The 23,766-nt window shown below is 41.4% G+C and overlaps 2 protein-coding genes across 2 annotated transcripts in view; one reads left to right on the top strand and one right to left on the bottom strand.

The window, feature by feature from the left end:
* Window positions 1-18,244, top strand: part of slc25a26 (solute carrier family 25 member 26) — a 46,132-nt gene extending 27,888 nt beyond the window's left edge. The window contains exons 6-10 of the mRNA XM_066672009.1: window positions 1,840-1,884; window positions 5,116-5,185; window positions 6,901-6,965; window positions 8,826-8,899; window positions 17,350-18,244. Of these exons, the coding sequence (XP_066528106.1) occupies window positions 1,840-1,884; window positions 5,116-5,185; window positions 6,901-6,965; window positions 8,826-8,899; window positions 17,350-17,446 (351 nt within the window). The 3' untranslated portion in view covers window positions 17,447-18,244. The remainder of the gene's footprint in view (window positions 1-1,839; window positions 1,885-5,115; window positions 5,186-6,900; window positions 6,966-8,825; window positions 8,900-17,349) is intronic.
* Window positions 18,245-20,258: 2,014 nt separating this feature from the next.
* lrig1 (leucine-rich repeats and immunoglobulin-like domains 1) overlaps window positions 20,259-23,766 on the bottom strand; it is a 49,279-nt gene continuing 45,771 nt past the window's right edge. The window contains exon 18 of the mRNA XM_066671468.1: window positions 20,259-23,192. Within this exon, the coding sequence (XP_066527565.1) occupies window positions 22,984-23,192 (209 nt within the window). The 3' untranslated portion in view covers window positions 20,259-22,983. The remainder of the gene's footprint in view (window positions 23,193-23,766) is intronic.

The following is a 23,766-nucleotide window of genomic DNA, read 5'->3' as shown; positions in this document are numbered from 1 at the left end:
TGTAACTGATATCCTGCAGACAGCACATTTGTGTAACTGATATCGTGATGACATCACAATGACATTTGATTGATATCATTATGACATCACAGAGGTAATTGATATTCTGACAACATCGCAAGGGCACATATGTTTCACGCAGCATGGATTTAAGCACTTTAAGGCCGCAGCATTGGAATATAATTAATTGGAAATTCTTAACAGTAGAAAATCTACAAACATAATCCAGCAATGTTTAACCCTTTAGATAGCCTTAGCATTGCAAGTTTACTTTTATTTTGAACTTCCATTATGTTAGCTTGTAGATCTTGTTTGTTTAATTCTGAATCTCCGCTGCCAGTTGTTGGCCGTAGTGGGACGCGTACGACATACAAAGGAGAAGTGAATTGGATTATCCTTATCTCTTCCATTACCTTCGTTAGTATGCGGACGCTGTGCTCTGCTCTATTAAAGTTGTTTGTTAAACTGCAGTGGAACTGTCCCCCGCAGTCACTTTGACTTTAAATGTATTCTGACGTGTATTTGTCCAGCTGCAGCACAAGCGGTTAAGGGCATGCGATGGAATGAGAACCTGCGGAATACTAATACACTCATCAGGAAGCCTTCTGTAACACACACACACACAAATACATACACACACAAACCCCAGGGCCATTCTTATCTCTACATGATAAAGTACCTGACAGTCACACTCAATAACAACGTCACTGTCAACTCACACACAATCACACACACACACACACACACACACACACACACACACACAGACACATATTCCTTCTCTCTGTCTATCTCACTTGCTCCTTTATCCTCTTCCCATCACTCTGCTATATTTTTAATTTCTTTCTTTCTTTTTTCCTCAATTTGTTTCTTTATATTTCAGTATTTCTGTCGCTCTCTCTCTCTCTTTCTCTCTCACACTCTCTGTATCTCTCTCTCTCTCTCTCTCTCTCTCTCTCTCTCTCTGTCTGTCTCTTGATGAAATGTCATCTGTTCATCAGTTTAGTTACAGTTTATTATAATGGTGATGCTGATACTGAACAGTCTGACTACACATGGTAAATACTCCATCATCCACTGGACACAGCACATCGTAAACTTGCTCTCCATCTGCCCAGCTAACAGCTGCTTCATAACACACACACACACACACACACACTCACACACTCACTTTATCTATTCTTTTTCCAAAACCTCTCCCTATTACTGTTAATACTAGCGTGTATAAATCTGTGTGTGTGTGTGTGTGCGTGCATGCGTGTGTTAATGTCTGCCAGAGATGTCAGGTGGACTCATAAATCAGGTTTGGCCTGGAGAAATTTTCAGTTCCTCACACTCATTATAAACAGGTGACACACACACACACGTTTTTGGGTCTTGTTTACTACTTGTGCACAACAGCAAGCGTGAAACATGAACCCAGAGATGTGAAGATATTCAGATCTCAACTCACTGTGGTTTACGTCTGAGTCGAGTCCTGGGTCTTGGCGGAAGGGGTCTGATTCAAATGTTACCTCCCTGTGGCTGGAGTCTGAGAAAAGACTCCTGTGTCTGTGGTTCAAGTTGGAGTGGTAGTTTTAATTTTGAGTCGGTTCATGAGTCGTTTGATTCTCTCATGAGTCAGGTGTTGAGTCTTTGAAGTATTTGAAAAGTCTCCAGACTCAAGAGCTGTGAGTCTCTTTCGAAATTTTGAGTCTTGAATCACTGAGTTGAATCTTGAATCATTGAAGTGCATCTTCAAGCCTCAGAGATGCGAGTCTGAGTCATGAATCAGATTCGAGACTGTGGTTTTACAGCTATATGGATCGTCTAACAGACTGAATGTTGCTTCTGTTTCAGATCCCATTTTCTCTGGTGCAGTTTCCGCTCTGGGAATATTTAAAGGTACGTGTCTTTTTCTTTTGGTCTCTCTCTTTGTTTCCATTGATCTTTCATCCTTTTGGTCTTTCTACAATATTTCCTTCCCTGTCCTCCAGCCCCCTCCACTCCCCAGTGTAATTGTTCTGTAATGGAGGTGTAATTAAAAATAAATAAATAAATAAATAAAAAATAATGGGCTGTTTATAACAGGGCACATTTACAGCTGTCCGGATATTAGTGCACTCCACAGTGAATCAGAGGATGGTGTCCGGGCCATGAGGGTGACAGCGGCCCCAGCAGTGATTAAACTCTCTCTCTCTCTCTCTCTCTCTCTCTCTCTCTCTCTCTCTCTCTCTCTCGCCTGGGCCACAGTGAAGCCGTTTCTCTTTAGAAAAGCCAGGATGACATCACGTCTCTGAGGCCAAAGCAGAACATTCCATTAGCGCTTTAGGTCCAGTGATGGAGGAGATGGAGAAAAGAAAGAGGAGAGAGAGGGAGAGTTAAAGAACAGATACTCAGTTAATCACAAGGAAGGGAAATAAAGGATGCAACCATCTTTTGCGTTCGTAGTTTAGAGACAAGGAAACCTCCCTTCTGATGATGCGCTCTGAAGGTGGGAGGGTCAGTACAGTACTCACTGTGACATATGGATTGCAGTTGCAGATGGATATTTAAAATTTTGTAATTACTGGGTGGTTATTGCAGGTGAATTAAAGTGCTAGGGCTCATGTACATATACATTTAAAGCAACAGTAGGTAATATTTTGCCTTAATAGAACAACTTCAAAATCATTGTGATGCTCCACTGACCTGTGATAATGACAATAGAGACTCTGTCGTTGTTACTCAGTGTTCAGCACTGCAGAAACTGCACTATGGAACGTTGCGAGGAGGGTAGGAAACCCCAGCTCCCACTCTCTCCCGCTGCCCCTTGATTTCAGGACTGTTCCTTTAATGTTAATTACACTCTGCAACAGTAGGGGGAGCCCAGGATCCAAAAAAAAAGTATTTATTTATCTTACTTATTGTTACTTTAACAACTTCAGCTTTACCTCATGTAATAGCTGCTCTTAAATACTTCTTCTCTGATAATCACATGGAAGCACACGGATTATTAGAGAGACTTCATGTAAAAGTTTAATCCCACGTCACTTTGGAGCTCTCCATTCGTCACGACCTGTTCACAGTGCGTTATGGACAGCTGGAGTCGAGTGGTGTTAAAAAAGGATGGATGCGATGTGATGTGACGGCCGTGGAATGTATAAAATGATTAGTGGGAAAGAGCGAGAGAAGAAAGGAGAGAATGCATTGGAGGACGAGGCCGTTCGCAGCTGTGTGTGAGTGTCAAGCGTTAAGTGCTCGCCCCCTCGAGTGGAATAAGAAGTGTCATTCATTGGCTTCTCTTTGACACGCCTTCAAAGACATTCCCTCATTCCCTCATTCTCTCCTTCTCTTGTTCTCTCTCGGCCATCTGTGCACAGCCAGTGGAATATCAGAGGCTTAGTACTGTTCTCTCTCTCTCTCGCCAGGCTTTATAAGCCATAGATGACGAGATGACACAGTTTTATAAAGGTTCTCTGTGATTTCAGAGCGCCTTTTGTGTTCTTTACTCTTTTTTGGCTGCGTTCAACTACACGGCTGGTTAAGTTCTGTTCACTTCTGAAGTTCACAGGGAGGCCTTCTGAGCCCTTAAAGAAGTGTGGGTCCATGCCGTGGCATTAAAGAGCCATTCAGCTCTAAGACGAGCTCATTGATGCTGAGGAAATACCTTATTACTCCAGCATGCACAGGTCAGAGGTCATTACTGTGCAGGTGTAATGGCCGAGGTCAGCCATTGAGGGTGGACCTACTGAGCTCCTCTGTAATATTAAGAGAGAGAGAGCGAGAGAAAGATCGGTGTGAGAGAGAGAGAGAAAGATCGGTGTGAGAGAGAGAGAGAGAGAAAGATAGGTGAGAGATAGAGAAGGGGATAGAAAGAGAGGGAGAGAGAGAGTAGAGAAAAGGATAGGTGAGAGATAGAGAAGGGGGTAGAGAGAGAGAGAGAGAGAGAGAGAGAGAGAGAGAATGCTTTCCAACAGGGAAGAGACTTTGATGTGGAAAACAAAATCTTCACTCTAATCTGAAGGCTAATGAAACACACATGATGTAGACTGCTGCACAGACTGTGTGTGTGTGTGTGTGTGTGGAGCGAGAGAGTGAGAAAGAGGTTGTGTGTGTTCTCCTGTGTAGAGAAAAGGACTCACAGGGGGGTCATAGCCTGTAAGAAAATATTTATAATGATTTCATGCTGTTCTGCAATTGCTTTCCACTCGGAGCAATCAGCCAGGGCCCCTGCAGGCTACAGCACATGCTAACATGCTAACAGTGCTAATGCACTCCAGTGATATAGCAGTGTAAGGTAACACTTACAGAGTGGAAATTCACAAAGGCTACGTTAATGAAAGAACACAATTCTCAACACACTAGGAGGAGAACCCAATACCCAAGGCCTATTTTTGAGATTCACGTGTGACGTATCGCCGTGGTGTCACGTGACATATGCACCCAGTGTGAAAGGCTAAATGTGATATAGCAACGTACCGCGTGAGGCATGTTGCAGCATGTTTACAGCGTCAGGTGTGAAATTAGTTTAACAGTCAATTCTTTTATGTTAGCTAAGCACTGCCCTCGTACATACCAGCAGAGTACAGCAATGTAAACACTGAGCAGTGAGTTATTAATGAGCTCCAGTTCCACCTAAACCCAGAGAACCAGTGGGTTCTGTAATGAGAACAGATTGTGTCATTATTAGAGACCCAGTCAAACCTGTTCAACTGAGCTGCAGCCAAAAGAAGCAAAGAAAACACACGCACACACACCACACAAATCTGCACAAACACAAACAAAATGAACACAAATGCACACCCAATATAAACACACACCTGGTCTGAGCTAGTCACTCCCAAGTCTCTCCGGAGATATCTCTCTCTGTCTCTCTCTCTCTCATCTGTCTGTCATGGGAAAATGAACAGATGACATCAGCGCTCTGTGGACGTAAAAATGGACGTTCTGTCTGGTTCCCATCCTTTGGCCGAGCCCAAGGGCTTTGGGCTTTTTATTTTTATTTTTTCTACTTTTTTTTTTTTATTTTAATGTCTGTTAACTATGGTAATCCCCAATTTTCCCAATTCTCTTTTCTCTCTCGCTCCTCTCTCTCTCTGTCTGTCTGTCTGTCTCTCTCTCTCTCTCTCTCTCTGTCTCTCTCTCTCTCTGTAGACTGCGTGGTGGAGGAAGCAGGGGGAGCGGCTGGACTCTTGGCAGGCTGCAGTGTGTGGAGCTGTTGCAGGTGTGTGGGATTAGCCTCATCTCAGAGAGAGAGAGAGAGAGAGAGTGAGAGGCGGCCAAGCCAAGGTCATGAATAAACTTCACCCATCTTCATTCCTCGCAAATTCCTCACAGGTCGGATCAGCTGCCACACGCCGACGAGAGAGAGAGAGAGAGAGAGACAGAGGGAGAGAGAGAGACAGAGAGGGAGAGAGAGAGACAGAGAGGGAGAGAGAGAGACAGAGAGGGAGAGAGAGAGACAGAGAGAGAGAGATTAAAGTTCACTGATGTCATGGTAGTAATTCAATCATTCGAGCAAATGTTAAAATCAATAATAATTTGTTAAAATCAATTATTATTTCCGTGTGTGTCTGTGGAGGGGCCTGGTGGTGCCATAGGTGTCAGTTCAACAGAGCTCCATGGTCCTGGGTTCGATCCTCTCCTTACTGTTACTCTTCTAGCTTTTCCACCAATGAGAATCCAGAACAGCTCCCATTCCCGAATCTAATGTGAAAACGTTGGGTGCATTTCCTCCAATATACACTAGTTCACCTACAGAAATACAGTGTTCCAAGCTGAAATCAAGGAAGAGTTGGTTCTTAATGGTGAACCATGATGTTGTCGTGTGTGTTTCGAGCTAAAGGAAGTCCAGAAAGAGCTCAGATCTTCAAATAAAGCGTTATGGCGCTGTGGAGGTGGATGCAGTCATTTACAGCATGTTATATGAAGGGGGCTCGTCCCACGGCACAAACACACGTGTTGGTAGCTGGATTAGAGTGAATGGGTGAGTATGTGAAATTGTCCACAGGGGTGTGTGTGTCCACACATTTTTCTGTACCTGAATGCCACCAAATCCTCACAGCAGTGTGTCTCTCCCAGTAAAGTAGAGGCTATAACTGCAGTAAAGAGCAACATACTCTCCGTTAATGTCTTTTATTTCAGAGGAGGTTGTGGACGAGCGAGTGTCTATAAAATTAACAGCGAGAGAGAGAGAGAGAGAGAGAGAGGGAGAGAGAGAGAGAGAGAGAGAGAGAGAGAGAGAGAGAGAGAGAGAGAGAGAGAGAATTGAAGGGAAATGGACATTGCACCCAGAGGAGAAGAACTTGGCAACAGGCCACTCCACCTGGAGCTGTGTGTGTGTGTGTGTGTGTGTGTGTGTGTGTGTGCGCGCGCGCAGGAAAGTGAGTGAATACTTGCTAAATCTTTTCTATTGGCCTCTACCAGCAGAAGGAGAGTAATCTTGGTCCTGGTGAAGCGTCTGGACACAGCGCAGATGTTCAGTTTGTGTTTATTTCTTTAGGTGGGCGATGTTTGTTATTGTCACTCACGATGTTGATGTTGAGAGCATCAGGATTTAAAGTGGAGTGTGATGTGTTGTATCGATGACGGCCATAAGCACCAGTCAGCGTGCCATGACTGTGATAATGACCGGGTCTAGAGCCACAGACACAGAGAGAGAGAGAGAGAGAGAGAGAGAGAGAGAGAGAGAGAGAGAGAGAGAGAGAGAGAGAGAGAGAGAGAGAGAGAGAGAGTTGTAAAAAAAAATGATCTTCACTTTCTACAGCCAACCACACTAGTGTCTAGTGGGTGTTTCTTTTACTTTAAAGTTTAGGAAAGCCCCCTTATATAAGTGTTTGTTCAAAGTGGGAGGAGCTTTTGCAAAACTCTGGCAGATTGTATGTTTGAAAATATATTATTTATATATCTGAGAGTCTGCAAATCTATTTTTCTCTCCAGGTGCAGTTGCAGCATTCGTCACAACTCCTCTGGACGTGGCAAAAACCAGAATAATGCTGGCTAAGGTAAGGTATTATTCCTGAATGATAATAAAAATAAAATAATACTAATAATTTACAAAGGAGTGGTTTCTAATATATATCTAAAAGATAAAATGTTTTTTTTAAACAGGAATATAAAAATAAACATACAGAATGGTGTAAACTGAGTGTAGTGGGATAGTGTCAAAGTACTGAAATGTTCTCACGTTAGCCCTGCATTAAAATGACTGCAGGTGTTCTCCAGGGCTCAGTTTTAAGCCCACTGCTATTTTCAATAAAACCTGCAATTACGGTCATATTGGATTGGATACTAATGCGTTCTAAGTTGACAGAGAATTATTTGGCTGTACTTTAGTCCATGCTTAAGGTACAGTGCCAGAGTTTTGCTGGCTGAGAGTATAGAGTATAGCCTCAAACTGTTGTTTAAGGCGGCTGTCTGCTGAAGCCTCGCAGATGGAGAGTAAGGTGAACAAACAAAAGTCTCTAATGTAGACAAACCACGAGCAGATGCTGAGAGAGAGAGAGAGAGATAGTGAGAGAGGAGGAGTGAGAGAGAGAGAGACGTAGGGTCAGCCAGGGACTCTAGTGACGCACAACATCCATTTAACTCTGGTCCATTCTGTTGAGACTGAAAGCAGACTGAGCTGTGTATATGCATGGTTGATGTCAAAAGATTGAGACTGTATATGCTGAACTTTTCCTTCCATCTGTGGACTTAGTGTACAGAAACCTGAGGCCAACACACACACACACACACACACACAAACAAGACACCTTAACCCAGAGTCAAGTCCATTTTTAGTCTGTCCCTGTCCTCACACACCTGCTTCAGCTCTTCAGAAGAGATCGATTTGGGTCCTAAAACTGAGCCCTGAGGAACACCTGCAGTAATTTCAATACTTTTCTGAGACTGGCCATTTCTCAGTTAGCTGATACCACCAGCTGTGTGTGTGTATGATAAATAAATCATTAAATATTTACCTACACTCTCAAAAATGAAATGCTAACAGTGAATTTGTTGTGTTATCACTAGCATACAGCTATCAGCCAGAAGATTAAAACCACCAACATTCTCACTGATGTGCCAGTGCACAACGGGAACAGCATGGGCTAACATCCTCATACTCAGCAAGTTCTGTCTGACAGTATTCTGTCAGAGCCAGCATTAACCCTTTCAGCAGCTTGTGCCCGCAGCAGTTATTCTGTAGAATCAGACCAGATAGTATAGCCTTCTCAATTCACCAATGATCTTTGCTTGGACCAGTTTTGGCAGGTATTAGCCACTGCACACTGGGAACATCCCAGCTGTTTTGTAGGTGCTGTGAACAAAATATTACAACCATCACAATGTGCCTCTTGTCAAAGTGGCTTCGATTTGTACATTGCCATTTCTCCTGCTTCCAACATCAACTTCAACAACAGACTTGCTGCCTGAATTACCCTGTCCACGGTTGACAGGGGCCACTTCTGTATAATTTAATATAACTCAAAACATTCTCATTTTCTCATTGTATTTTGCATGAATTCGAGCTGGCGTAGGTTCCACAAGTGTTTTGAAGCCTCAGAGTTGATGAAATCCACCTGAGAGGCTCTGGACACCAGCTACCGTGGAAGTAACAACTCGGTGGAAGACAAGGCTGACCTTTTTATACAAAGGCTTTCACATGGTGTAGGTCACAAACAAATTTAGAAAGTGATGTAGAAACTGGGCAGAATCTGGAGTACTCACTGACGGGAAGAGGTGTGTGCTGGAAAACAGGAAACAAAGGTGTAGGCTTTGGCTCCTCAGTGACACTCCTGTCTACTCTCTAACTGGACTTCCTCATCTGTCTTAATGCAAGACTTCTTAAATTCAGAGTCTCTCTCTCTCTCTCTCTCTCTCAGGCTGGAACGTCCACTGCGAGTGGGAACATCCCTCTGGTTCTGTACGAGTTGTGGAAATGTAAAGGTGTTTTTGGGTGAGTATGAGTCTCAAAAGGCCTTGAGTTCATTAACAGAACAGTGAGTGCCTGTACACACCCATTCATTCAATCTTCTTATTTATTCACTCATGTACTTGTATGTTCTCAGAAAAGAGGATGGGGACAGTGAGCTGATGTGAAAATGTCCTTCATGACGTCCCTCTCAGCCACGGACCCTAACTTCAAAACACTGACCTCTGCCCTTCCTTTGATTTCCTTCTTTCTTTCATCTTTTCTTTCCTTCTCTAGCTGTTTTTGTATATTTCTTTGATCTATTTCCTAATTTCCACTTCTCTTTATATTATAAACCCCCTTTTGTTCTGTTCTCTTCTGATTTTTACTTTTCTTCTCACTTTTCTTTATTTCCCCTTTTTTTATCTTGTTTTTATCTTTCCTCGCAACCCGTCGCTTCTTTTCTCCTCTCGTTCATTTTGATCATTTCCTTTCTTCTCGTGCGTATGTGAAGTTGACAGTACAGAAATAAGCTCGGCAACATGAGGGAATGTGGAGCACGTTTCTCTCAGTGGTGATATGTACAAGCTCTTTGGGAAAACTTTGAAAAGAGGGAGAGAGCGAGAAAGAGAGAGCAGCGCCGCAGCTGTGTGCTTCGTACAAATTGCCCGACTTAAAAGCTGTAATTATGTTAATGGCTCCAATTGCAGTCTAGTGAAGCCAGAAAGTGTTTCCATATGTTTAGCTCCGCCCACTGTGTCCCGTGTGGCGCTCCTGACCACACGAACCAAAACAAGTACAATCAAAACTGGTGCGGCGCTGCGGACGCTTTGAAGAGCTGTCCTCGCGACCACTGTTACAGTCTCCCAGAATTACCCACAATCCCCCACAATTACCCAGGATGCACCCTCTGGCCACAAGCCATATACAGGCTCATATTTACATTAGTGAGTTAAATCACTGAACCTGTTTCTGGGTAGAGCTGCATGTTATATCATCTCTTAATCATTATTATAGTGTAGACCTCTGCAGTCACGGCAAGGCCAGTGTGTTTTCACTGCACTGCAGGGTCTCGTGGTCACAGTCTTGACCTGTCACAGTTTATTACACAATCCCCTGATAACAGTTATTGAGTTAAGTTGACCACAAGTTTCCACAGCGTTTTCATCTCTCTGATTTAGGCAGATACACACAGCATAAAAAGTAGGACAGTAAATAGAAAGTAGTGGAAAAAAATATCTCGTGTTCAGTGCATGTGAAGACCACCCACTCAGATGACATGGGACAATAATGAGCCGTTCTGAGTGTGCTCCCCTTCTGATGTACGACTGTTATTAATAATAATAACAATAATTTGAGGGCGGCGCGGTGGCGCAGCAGGTAGGTGTTGCAGTCACACAAATCCAGGGACCTGGAGGTTGTGGATTCGATTCCCGCTCCAGGTGACCGTCTGTGAGGAGTGTGGTGTGTTCTCCCTGTGTCTGCGTGGGTTTCCTCCGGGTGACTGTCTGTGAGGAGTGTGGTGTGTTTTCCCTGTGTCTGCATGGGTTTCCTCCGGGTGACTGTCTGTGAGGAGTGTGGTGTGTTCTCCCTGTGTCTGCGTGGGTTTCCTCTGGGTGACTGTCTGTGAGGAGTGTGGTGTGTTCTCCCTGTGTCTGCATGGGTTTCCTCCGGGTGACTGTCTGTGAGGAGTGTGGTGTGTTCTCCCTGTGTCTGCGTGGGTTTCCTCCGGGTGCTCCGGTTTCCTCCCACGGTCCAAAAACACACGTTGGTAGGTGGATTGGTGACTCAAAAGTGTCCGTAGGTGTGAGTGTGTGAGTGAATGTGTGTGTGTCTGTGTTGCCCTGTGAAGGACTGGCGCCCCCTCCAGGGTGTATCCCTGCCTTGCGCCCAATGATTCCAGGTAGGCTCTGGACCCACCACGACCCTGAACTGGATAAGGGTTACAGACAATGAATGAATGAATGAACAATAATTCAAATTGTAGTATCCCCAACCACATCTCTGGGACTGCTCTTATGTGAGAGCGCAAAAAGATGGGGTTAAAGGGTGTAAAACAAAGATGATGAACTGTGAAGGGATTTTATGGTGATGTTTTGCTGCTGCTTGCTTGGGGCTGGGGTGAGCTGTGTGTGGCTCAATCTTTTTTTAAAGGCACAATCACTGGGATTGGTCGTTCCAAACCGGGCGTTTAAACAGGGGAGGACCCCAGGGAACTGTGTGAGCTTGTGGAACATATGTATAACTGTAATTTTATGACAGTAATTCATGCTGTTTTATTCCCTGTGAGATTTTTTTGATTTTGATCCCTTCTTTCTTCAAATTCAGCGCAACTGGAGTTGAAATACGCCGAGTAAATGACTTCTTTATGGTGTCAGAATGAATTACAGGGCTACACTGACATGTGGATAAATGAATGCAATCTTTGGCTTTGTTTGTAGCAGGGAGTTCTTAGTCAGCCTTTCCCACAATAATATTCTCTCGGGAACAATCTGCTGGTGTCGGTTGAGTCACGGCTCAGATCAGGTCCAGGCTTGGCCTGGGCTCTGGGACGTCAGGCTTATTTATATAGTGCAGAGTCATGCGTTGGGGTCCTGGAGAGAGACGCCCCACTCATGACCAGCCAGTGCAGTTGTGTAGAGAAGGAGGATGATGATGATGATGATGAGGATGATGATGAGCATGTGGTTGACCAGGTGCAGGAAGTGAGAGAGTTCAGAACACCTTCTTATGACTCTGACTCACTCCAGATAGTGCTGAGGGGTTAGTGACCAAGAGGGCAGACATTTTGTTTTTTACAGGAATAGCAATAGTCCCTTAACTTTCACAGGGACGCGGTGGGACAGGGTCAGAATGTGACCTGTCATTAATGCGACCTGGCTTTTTGTTGGCTCAACTGCCAAAAGCGCAGCATAAGTGACTGCACTATTTTCATGTAATTACGATGTGACAGTAATTACAGCATTAATGCTGTAGTTAAAGCATTAATTACATAGAAGTACATTATTCTTCTTGAAAGGCATTTGCATTCCATTTCCATTCTCTGTGCACAAACAACCCACCAAACAAGGGCATGCAATCAAAAGGTTTCCACAGGAACAGAAGAGCTCAATCTGACTCAAATGGCAACCCTTCACCCACATGATGCGCACACACACACACACACACACAGAGGATATGAGTGCTCCATATTTCATCATGAAATTTTAACCCACTGTAAATGTAACTGGAGATAACAGGTTTTGTGGTTTTGTTTTGACACATATTCATACTCTACCCCTGATCTGAGTCTTAACCTTAACATTAGTTACTAATACAAATAGTCTTAATCTATTCATCTTAATGTCAAGACCTTTTCTCTGCTATTAAATTACTGTTAATGACTATTGACACACTAGAAGCATTGGGTTGATTCCCTGTTTTTTGTTTGATGGTTTTTACACAAACACACACACGCGTGCGCACAGAGTGTATCTAAAACACATGACCTTGCAAAAGCATGCTAAAACGCTGGGTTCTGGGCATGGTTTGCATTCTGCAGAAACCTCTGCTATGTTTGGCACCTTGTACAGCTTTGCAGTTGACAAAATTGATGTATTAGAGGGGACAGCACTTGTGACCTTATTTCTAAATAGAGAACCTCCCCCTGACCCCCCTCCCCACACACACACACTATCCCACCCCCCACAGGTGTTTAGAACTCTGGACTCTGGACGGACACAGGGCCACAAAATGGCCTCCATGTCTGACTACATTACACAGGAATGGCTGAAATGCTTTGGACAGACAAAGAGGTGAAACAGCGTCAGTGAGGAGTGTAAACATACCTCATCTAATCAAATTTAAAGTGTAGGGCTGTGTATAGAAAGAAAATGAACCATAGCCCGTATTTGGGTGTTCTTCAAATGGTCAGGACCCCCACAGAGCAGGTGTGATTCAGGCGGTGGATCATTCTCAGAGCTGCAGTGACACTGACGAGGTGGTGGTGTGTTAGTGTGTGTTGTGCCGGTACGAGTGGATCAGACACAGCAGTGCTGCTGGAGTTTACCTCGGTGTCACTGCTGGACTGAGAATAGTCCAGCAACCAAAAAGGACCAACGAAGAGGACGATCAACACAAACTGAGACTGATGAGCTACTGTCTCTGACTTTGCATCTACAAGGTGGAATATTGCTGTTATCACAAAGTGCAGGAGTTATTAGATATGTTATACTTTGTATATGTAGCCAGTGTATGCTTGTTGTGGATGTGGGATATGTGAAGAGATTTTGTGTGTGCGTGTGTGTGTGTGTGTGCTTGTGCATGCTGCTGATGGTTGAGGGACGTGTGTGAATGTCATCTGGCCATCCGTCATGTGGAGAGGCCCCCGGGGGCTGGTGCTAATACCGAAAGCAGCTGCGTGGAAAAGAGCCTTTCATAGCCCCCCCGGCGCATCTTCCAGCTCCAACATCAACACACATTCCTTCTCCATCAGCCTTAAAGCTGCCAAACAGCGCAAAGATATCGCCCACAAATATCACCCGCGCTCGCTAAAGAGCAGGCTTTATTTTAGACGTGCAGGGAGCCAAACCACCATCACATCAGAGACAAAAAGGAAGACTTATTCTGATTCTCACAGTTGTTTTAGTTTGGCTTCTCTCAGTTTGCTTTTCAGTAATGGATTTTTACTTTTTTTTTCTTCTAATTAAACACCTTGCAGACTTACAACTCATGTTCCTATGACTCATGTTCAGCAGTCTAGAAACTCTCCACGAGGGGGCACTATAAGCATAAGTGGCTTTTGGCATTTCGTAAGCGTGGTCATTCATGACGGTGACTCATTGTGTCCTTGCTTTATTTTGCTTTTGTACTCATTGGACCTCAGTCTTGTGTGCTTTTAACACACATAATCTAACAAATCAGCGTAAATAACACTTATTAAAATCCTGTTCTTATCTAGTAATTTTTATTTATATTGCACACATAAAGACAACTACTAATGATGCACAGTAAAAGCATGCTCTTTCTAAGAGAATTAAAATAGACTTAAATGGATGTTAATTTTGCATGTGTGAGAAAGGGTACACTGGCTTTTCTTGTTGGCTATAATAGCATCATAGCCTATGCTGCCAGTATTGTAGCATGACTGCAGTGTATTAGTTATGACTGCAGTGTATTTATGACTGCAGTGTATTATGACTGCAGTGTATTTGTTAGGACTGCAGTGTATTTGTTATGACTGCAGTGTATTTGTTATGCAGTATATTTGTTATGACTGCATTTATTATGAATGCAGTGTATTCGTTATGACTGCAGTGTATTTCTTAGGACAGTAGTGTATTTATTATGAATGCAGTGTATTTGTTATGACTGCAGTGTATTTATTATAAATGCAGTGTATTTGTTAGGACTACAGTGTATTTGTTATGCAGTGTATTTGTTAGGACTGCAGTGTATTTGTTATGACTGCAGTGTATTTGTTAGGACTGCAGTGTATTTGTTATGACTGCAGTGTATTTATTGTGAATGCAGTGTATTTGTTATGACTGCAGTGTATTTCTTAGGACTGTAGTGTATTTGTTATGACTGCAGTGTATTTATTATGAATGCAGTGTATTTGTTAGGACTGCAGTGTATTTGTTATGCAGTGTATTTCTTAGGACTGCAGTGTATTTATTATGACTGCAATGTATTTATTATGACTGCAGTGTATTTATTATGACTGCACTGTATTTGATATGACTGCAGTGTATTTATTATGATTGCAGTGTATTTGTTATGACTGCAGTGTATGTATTATGACTGCAGTGTATTTGTTATGATTGCAGTGTATTTATTATGACTGCAGTGTATTTGTTATGACTGCAGTGTATTTGATATGCAGTGTATTTATTATGACTGCAATATATTTGTTATGACTGCAGTGTATTTGTTATGACTGCAGTGTATTTATTATGATTGCAGTATATTTGTTATGACTGCAGTGTATTTGTTATGACTGCAGTGTATTTATTATTAATGCAGTGTATTTGTTATGCCTGCAGTGTATTTGTTATGCAGTGTATTTGTTATGACTGCAGTGTATTCATTATGAATGCAGTGTATTTATTATGACTGCAATATATTTGTTATGACTGCAGTGTATTTGTTATGACTGCAGTGTATTTGTTATGAATGCAGTGTATTTGTTATGACTGCATTTATTATGAATGCAGTGTATTTATTATGACCGCAGTGTATTTCTTAGGACTGTAGTGTATTTATTATGAATGCAGTGTATTTGTTATGACTGCAGTGTATTTATTATGAATGCAGTGTATTTGTTAGGACTGCAGTGTATTTGTTATGACTGCAGTGTATTTATTATGACTGCAGTGTATTTGTTATGCAGTGTATTTGTTATGACTGCATTTATTATGAATGCAGTGTATTTGTTATGACTGCAGTGTATTTCTTAGGACTGTAGTGTATTTATTATGAATGCAGTGTATTTGTTATGACTGCAGTGTATTTCTTAGGACAGTACTGTATTTATTATGAATGCAGTGTATTTCTTAGGACTGCAGTGTATTTATTATGAATGCAGTGTATTTGTTAGGACTGCAGTGTATTTATTATGACTGCAATGTATTTATTATGACTGCAGTGCATTTATTATGACTGCAGTGTATTTGATATGACTGCAGTGTATTTAATATGATTGCAGTGTATTTGTTATGACTGCAGTGTATGTATGACTGCAGTGTATTTATTATGATTGCAGTGTATTTGTTATGACTGCAGTGTATTTGTTATGACTGCAGTGTATTTGATATGCAGTGTATTTGTTATGACTGCAGTGTATTTTTTATGACTGCAGTGTATTTGATATGCAGTGTATTTGTTATGACTGCAATATATTTGTTATGACTGCAGTGTATTTGTTATGACTGCAGTGTATTTCTTAGGACTGTAGTGTATTTATTATGAATGCAGTGTATTTGTTATGACTGCAGTGTATTCATTAAGAATGCAGTGTATTTGTTAGGACTGCAGTGTATTTGTTATGCAGTGTATTTGTTATGACTGCAGTGTATTTATTATGACTGCAGTGTATTTATTATGACTGCGGTGTATTTATTATGACTGCGGTGTATTTATTATGACTGCAGTGTATTTGATATGACTGCAATGTATTTATTATGATGGCAGTGTATTTGTTATGACTGCAGTGTATTTATGACTGCAGTGTATGTATTATGACTGCAGTGTATTTGATATGCATTGTATTTGTTAGGACTGCAGTGTATTTGTTATGCAGTGTATTTATTATGACTGCAGTGTATTTGTTATGACTGCAGTGTATTTATTATGAATGCAGTGTATTTGTTATGACTGCGGTGTATTTATTATGAATGCAGTGTATTTTTTATACAGTGTATTTATTATGAATGCAGTGTATGTATTATGACTGCAGTGTATTTGTTAGGACTGCAGTGTATTTGTTATGCAGTGTATTTATTATGACTGCAGTGTATTTATTATGAATGCAGTGTATTTATTATGAATGCAGTGTATTTGTTATGACTGCAGTGTATTTATTATGAATGCAGTGTATTTGTTAGGACTGCAGTGTATGTATTATGACTGCAGTGTATTTGTTATGCAGTGTATTTATTATGACTGCAGTGTATTTATTATGATTGCAGTGTATTTGTTATGCGGTGTATCTGTTATGACTGCAGTGTATTTGTTTGCAATACACTTTACATTCTGATAGCAATCAATACATCCAAATAAAAGTAGCACACTAAGCAACTCATCCAATCCTTTAATTTGAACCTGCTTATTTACTTACTATGTCATAGCCTATCCACATGCACATTCTCTCTGCAGTCTGGATTTGTACGCATTTGCACATGTGCACAATCCTGTACACAGCTCTACACACTTATTGCTGAAAGCTAGGGAGCTAGCTGCATGAAAATGGCAAAGAAAGTACCGCTCTTTCCCTCTCTCTGGGACTCCTCCAGCTGTAGTCTGGCAGTGCTTGTACATGTTCATGTTCTAACGCGAGGGGTGGGATTTTTTGGGATGGATGTTTTCAAAAACAAGCTTATATTACTTTTATTGAATCTACAATCTACTTGTTAATCTTCCTTTTTATACTTCCTTTTATATACATAAACATGAAGACAAAAACAGAAGTGTGATTATATATTTCCTTGAGAAACATCAGTAAGCTCAAGAGGTATGTTGATATACTTAGTTATATATAGCTAGCAGTGTTAGAAACATTGAACTATTGCTCAATCTGGTGAAATTTTTGCCTTATCCCTGAAGACTTAAGTACGGCAGCTTTTCTTTTCCTACAACGTAACCTTTCAGATTTGATCTTTCCATTTCTTACAGATAGTCTTGTGCTTCAACCCACAGGATAGGCCTAATCTCACAAAATCCCTCCCTCTGATGTAAATCGAACTCTGAACTCCGTTTTATCTTTTCTTTTTCTGTCTTTCTCTTTCATCTTATCACAGGCTGTTTGCTGGTAGCATCCCCAGGATGACCTTCATCAGTGTGGGCGGCTTCATCTTCCTCGGAGCTTATGAGAAAGTGCGTCGAATGTTGTTATAGTCTGATGTAATCTGGGAGGCTGCCTCAGACTGGGTCAGACTGAAGGGGACTGCTGAATGCCAAAGACCTTATGGTAAAGTCTGTCCACTTTGCCCATCTTGGGACCTCCAATGGACACTCATTGAAAACCAGGCGCCTATCACTTTGAACGTAGAGCTACCTCTAAACCCGAAACTCAAAGCCACGATAACGTTTCAAGACAGTGTTTGAAGTTACTAATAACATCAAAGAGACTTGCATCAGTGATGTTTCTGACTAAACTACATTTGCATATCTCCATAGCAACGAAGAGCATTTTCCCGCTTGTGGTTTGTACTTTTCACTGAAGGGCAAGACTTTCCCTTTAAACAGATGGCGTGGTTAGTGCTATGACTTTTCCCCATTCATTTTCCAGTGAATGACATTGCTGTAAATGCCTCTATTGATCTTGGGTCAGCTCTTTCTAGCCAGAATCGGATGGTATTTTTGAGGATATGCCACAAAACCGACTTGAGATCTGCAGAAATGGAAAGCTCCCCAACAAACTGGACAACGGATTGTGGGTGCAGGACACCAGCTGAGGACCCTGCGGTGGTCTTCAGGGGGCTGGAGCTGGCACACCGGGTGCTGCTTGGGAAACCTTCACCAGATCACATTACCCAGTGGTTTGCATTCCTCATTCCGGGTTATCGATACATAACATATTAAGTTTAGCTACGTGAGTTCTGGGTATTTTACAGCACGGTTCCTTTTCAGACAGAGATGCCATACTCATCACGTGTGATTTAACGTGTCATTAAAAGCGTTTTAAACTTAAAATTGTGTTTGTTTGTTTGTATTTATGCTGCTTTTGAAAACCGTTGCTTCAACCAACATGTCTTCTGAAGCTAAAAGTTCTCCCAAAAAGGTTTTACTGCAGTAACCACCTATTCAGAGAGCTTCAGATGTTGGAATATTGTTGTGGAAATTTGATGGCAGCCATAAGAGTAAGGTTTGGGCACCATTGGTTGGTTGGTACATACACCGCCCCACTGCCCAGTGCTGAAGAGCATTATTTTAAAAACATTTTGTCCTTCAGATTTTCTCCTTATTTATATTTATTATTATAAAATCCAAGCCCTGAGTTTCATCTGAAACCTTCATAAAGCTCCAAATGTTATATCTTTGTTAATAACACAGAATACACTCAGACCAAACAGGAAAAGTAGATGATGCAGACCAGAACGTTTACTCATAATTCACAGTAGGTTTAATCTGCATTATCAACAGTCGTGGCAGTCTCTAAAAGCAAAAGCCCATTTGATCTTACTGTGGCTCATGTAAGCAAACAGCACTTTGGATGAAGGGTGCTTTTTTTAAACTTGGATTAAACATAGGATTCCCAATACAGAGCTAACAATCTCTAACCTCAGTATTACTGACAGTCTAGAACAGCTTAACTAAGAAATGGTTTATTAATTTCAGCAAATGCCTTAAAATAGTTCAGAAAAGTTATTGTAAAAAGCAATAAAAATGAATCAGTGCTGTGTTATATCTCTTAAACCTTTATTTAACTGATAAAACTACACTGAAATAGATTTTCAGTGGCATCTCTGACCAACTTTAGAAGTTGAAGTTGGGACAGAGGCACGGTTCCTACAGTGTTATATCACCTTTCCCTTTAAGGACACTGTTTCAGCGTTTTGGAACTGAGGATACTCCTCGTTGCTGTTTTGTAAGTGGAATTTTTATCCATTGCTTATTTGAATTTATCTGATTAGCCTCTTCATTATACACCATATGTTTACAATAGGAGACAGATCACCACTCCAACAGGCCAGTCAAACCAACACACACACACTGTTTATGAAGTTATGCTGTTGTAGCCTGACATTAGGAATGCACATCTCCTTGAGGGCAGCATATGTCTCTCTAGAATCCCAGTATATGCTCCTGTGCCAATGGTGCTTCGCGTAAATATCACTATATGGACTAAGGTTTACCTCAGAAAAGTCGTGTCCCTTGCTGCTGTCCTCCACTGAATTACTCCTCAGTCTATGTAGCGATATTTAGCACAGTAGCTAATGATGGTCGTCTGACAGCCTGAAGGTCACATGTTATTCAGCAGTGGTGTTCGGTCTTGCCCATGGACTGAGATTTCTCCAGATTTTCTAAATAATTGTTGCTGGCAAAATCAGAGCCATTGCTCGATGCTCTTTTTACATTTAGTCATCATCCCCTGAGCTGTTATCAACTCAGCAGCTGATAGTGGAATGTTTGAAAATGGTCAAACTTCAATTTCATATTAACTTTTCATACACTCATTCATATTTGCTCTGCCTCCACTTTGTTCATATTTGCTAAATACAATCAGAATGATCAGCTTCAACATTGGCAATCTTTTCTTTCTATTTCTGTCAGTTAACATTTAAAAGAATTTTTTTACTGTTTTACTGCATTTACCAAAATGCCCCAGCTTTTCCAGAAAATGGATTTGGAAATACCTACGTGAGTCTGGCAGGTTTTCTGTGGTGTTTAGAGACATTAAACTCTAGACATCTGGTTCCTATCACCGCCACTGTGAATAATTCCAGGGTCAGTCTTCTTAAAACAAAGCATTTCACCTTAAACCACCCTGAATCACTGATTACATCTGATTCATTTTATTACACTCGATTTTATTTTATCTTTGGTGGATTCTTCAAACTCCAGCTGTAAAATGCTACGGTTACAATATAAAAGCTGTTTGCCGTTTTTAATACTGCACTTGGGGAGTTCTACACACAGTGTAGGCTTAATGCAAGATAAAATTCAGACACGAATCAAAGAGCAAAAATGTGACTTTAATAGGCACTTGCCATGTTAAACACGTCAACATCTTTAGCATTGTAAGTTTACAGCGGTTTGAGTTCATCTGAATAAATTAATGTGTCAAGGAAGTGACTTGTTTGGAAACTTCTCATAAAGCCACAGTACAGAATTAGCCAGCAAACAACAAGGTTAAAAACCGTTCTTCTATCTTTTTCTGAAGCGTTCTCTGCAGTGTTAGCTGGCTAGCTCTGTATGTTTATAAAACAGTGTTGAATTAGCGGGTTAATTCTAAAGTCTTGATATGTAAACCAGTTTTGAACTAGCCTAACTGCTAAGCAGTATCTCATGCTAGCTGACTATGCTAGCTAAGAAATCCTGTCCTAGGCGTTACTCCCTCGGTTTGGTAGCTTTAATGTTTCACTGGTAGATAAAGCATTAAAACGCGTTCACAGACTTAAGAGCTGTTTACCTTTTATCTGTTATTTGGTTCGGAGAGTCTACCTGGTGATGGCACCAAGTGGAGTTAGCGTTAGCTAATGGTGTTTGCTGAAGATTAGATACTGGCCATTCCCTGCGTGGAAACCATCACCAGGTGAGGTTTTATCATTCCCTCATTCCCTTTTGTCATTTTGGCAGCATTATTTTCTACTACTAACAGTTTGTTAGTTTTTAGAGTTGTTTTTTTCTTTCTTTCCCACATTCAAAGACTCCCCTCATGTTACAAAATGCAGTCAATAAAAAACAAAGCAAAAATACAGTTCAAATGTACCACAGGTTAACCGTAATGAGAGTGAAGCAGCTTTTTTGTGATTCGTACGGTTGATGGAAGAGCTGGACATGGTGTGACACATTTCATCATGTTACAACATCCATTTCAAATCCTCATAATGACTTGTGAACATTTCATGATGATTGGACTGAGTTAATTGAACATGAACATGCATAAAGTTTGAGAACAATGAGGTTTTGTTACAACATTGACTCAAATCAGTTTTCACCTGGGTTTAAAACTGTAAAACAGCTTGGTTGCTTATGCATGTCTTGTAGCACTGCAGACTTAAGTCTGTGTTCGAGTGAGCTCAGAATAATGTTATTATTATTATTATTATTATCTGAGCCTCCATGAAAGCCAGTATTGTTATCAGTCTTTCCCCTAATTCCGGCCACTGCCGTATATGGTGCAATTCCGCTCTCTCTCTCTCTCTCTCTCTCTCCGCCAATCGCATTGGGTTAAAGAATAAGACGTAAGATCAAGCCTTAGTAGGGCATTTAAACATCAGTCTCCCAAGAAATCACACATCTAAACAATATTTAAGTATCTGTAACAGTGTTGTAATTCTTTGTGTGCAAAACTGCATGTAGAACACAACACATTTCCATTTCGCGATATTTTCCTCAGTGTAAAAGTTAGCTTCCTTTTCTCTGAGGGGAAAATCTACCGCCACTGTAATCCTGACATGTAGAGTACGGATACCAACACGGGACAAACGTAATCTCATTGTGAACCTCTCAAAACCACTGAATGTGGTAGAAAATCTCGTTTGACTGTCACAAGCAGGGGAAGCGGCTGAAGTTAGGGGGCGCTAGAATCTTAGCAGTATTGGCACCTACTTAAATAAAAGCGTTTTTATCTAAAAACATATTTTCTTTCAAATCTACACATATTTGACTCCTGAGAAATGTTAATTTGAGTGAGTAAAGTACTTCTATTTATTTACAGTTAGCTAAGATTTCCAATATTGTAATTAAAGTGGCCGGAACTAGGGGTAATTACGCTAGCTATTACCTAGCCAGCTAACACTGGTGATATAAGTGATCAATGACATACTTACACTGAGTGTGTTAACATACACTTAATAATCTGATCATTTGTGAACACAGGAGGCATATTTTGTGTGATATTTCCTTGTTACATATCAAATGTTCTGGGTTATAAGCTTCAGTCGAACACAGCGTATGTTTGAGTATGTTACTGTTAAGAAACGTGGGTGTGTTGTGTATGCACAGATTTTGTCTTACATTTCAAAAAACGGTGAGACCTGTCTGAGAATGAGAATATCATCCAATATCATCCTATTAATACCAAAGTGCTGAAATATGTTCCCCGCCTCACATTCGCCAAAAAAAAGCATACAAAAAAACACTTTTCCCTATAGTGTACCATACAGGTTCTGTCCAGTTCAATGGCAAGCCGTGTCATAAGGCTGTGTATAAAAGTTACAGGGCTTGTCTCACAAGAAATGTTCCATTTCATGGTTTAAAAAAAAAAAAAAAGACATGTCACTGATTCTTTGTTCATGCTTTAAGGCACCAGGGCTGAGGAACTGGGAAACTCAGAAAGTGTTTGTAAAAAGAGAGAAAAATAGCATCACTCCGTTCTGATCATGCACAGAATAGATTCAAATACTCTTCTGTAATTATTCATATATATGAAAACTCTTAACTCTTATGTACAATTCCAAGTCCACTGTTAAAGCACTCTGTTGTGTACAGTATTCCCTACATTAGCATGCTTCAAAATGCAAGTCACATTTTTTTGAGCGGTGAAAGAAGCCTCCCTGAGGAGGAATTAAATTTATTTACAGTTGTAACGCTCGGACCGGGGCACCAGCGTCCCCAGTCCAAGCTTCGCCTTCAAACTCCGGGACTGCCCCGATTCTGAATTCAGACACAGGGCCAGCTCCATCCGCCCCTCGGTTGGAGGTAGCAGTTCGCAGTGCAAAGAAGATATAAAAATCATTATAAAGTTTTAACCTTTGTGTGGGCTGCTAGTCACTGGCCCGTCTCAAGGGGGCGCTCTCACTGTGTGTGAGTCTATCTGAGTGCGTGTGTCCATTGGGTAACAGAGTCTTTGTGAGCTCAGAAACACATTCAGCATCTGTGTGGGCGGGGGAGAGGGATGTGGGGCTTTCAGGATGGTGGTAGCTTTCGTCCGCTGACGGAGAGCTTGCGTTCGCTGTCTTCTTCGCAGAAAACCCTAAGACAAAAGGAAACTATGGTTAGTAATATGATTTATTAGGTACTGGGTCAACCCGATGAATCTGACACACACACACGCACACGCACATCTTGAACACAATGCAGATGGCAACCGTCCTGAGGTGAACTGAATTTTCAGATAGACAGAATGCCTCACACGTTCACACGTTCACACGTTCTTTCACCTGGCCCTCGGGCCATGGAATGCTGTATGTGACCGCACACCATCCCTCCGCTCTTAAAACCAAGTTGAGTGAAATCATTCCATCTATTCTGGGACAGGACGAGACCTGCCTGAGCTTTCATTAGCTGATGATAGAAACAGAACATTTCTGTTGATTTATGAGCGAAGGGCGGGCAGTCATGAATCAAACTCGCATCTACAGTTTGGCACTCGGATATTGGGCAATGAAACTCGCATGCAGTGCTGTCAAGTCTATTCAGTCTGCTCTCATCGCTGAGGAGGGAGGGATTTGTACCTGTTTTACTGTTCGTTTTTAATTGCTAACCTAATTTATACTGATATAAACAGTGCAACATTGCACAAAGTTAGCATTAAGCAGTTTACGTTG

The sequence above is a fragment of the Hoplias malabaricus genome, chromosome 5, assembly GCF_029633855.1.
Source record: "Hoplias malabaricus isolate fHopMal1 chromosome 5, fHopMal1.hap1, whole genome shotgun sequence".
NCBI classification, from domain to species: Eukaryota; Metazoa; Chordata; class Actinopteri; order Characiformes; family Erythrinidae; genus Hoplias; species Hoplias malabaricus.
Note: the sequence above shows the minus strand (reverse complement) of the source record. Positions and strands in the feature narration are given on the sequence as shown.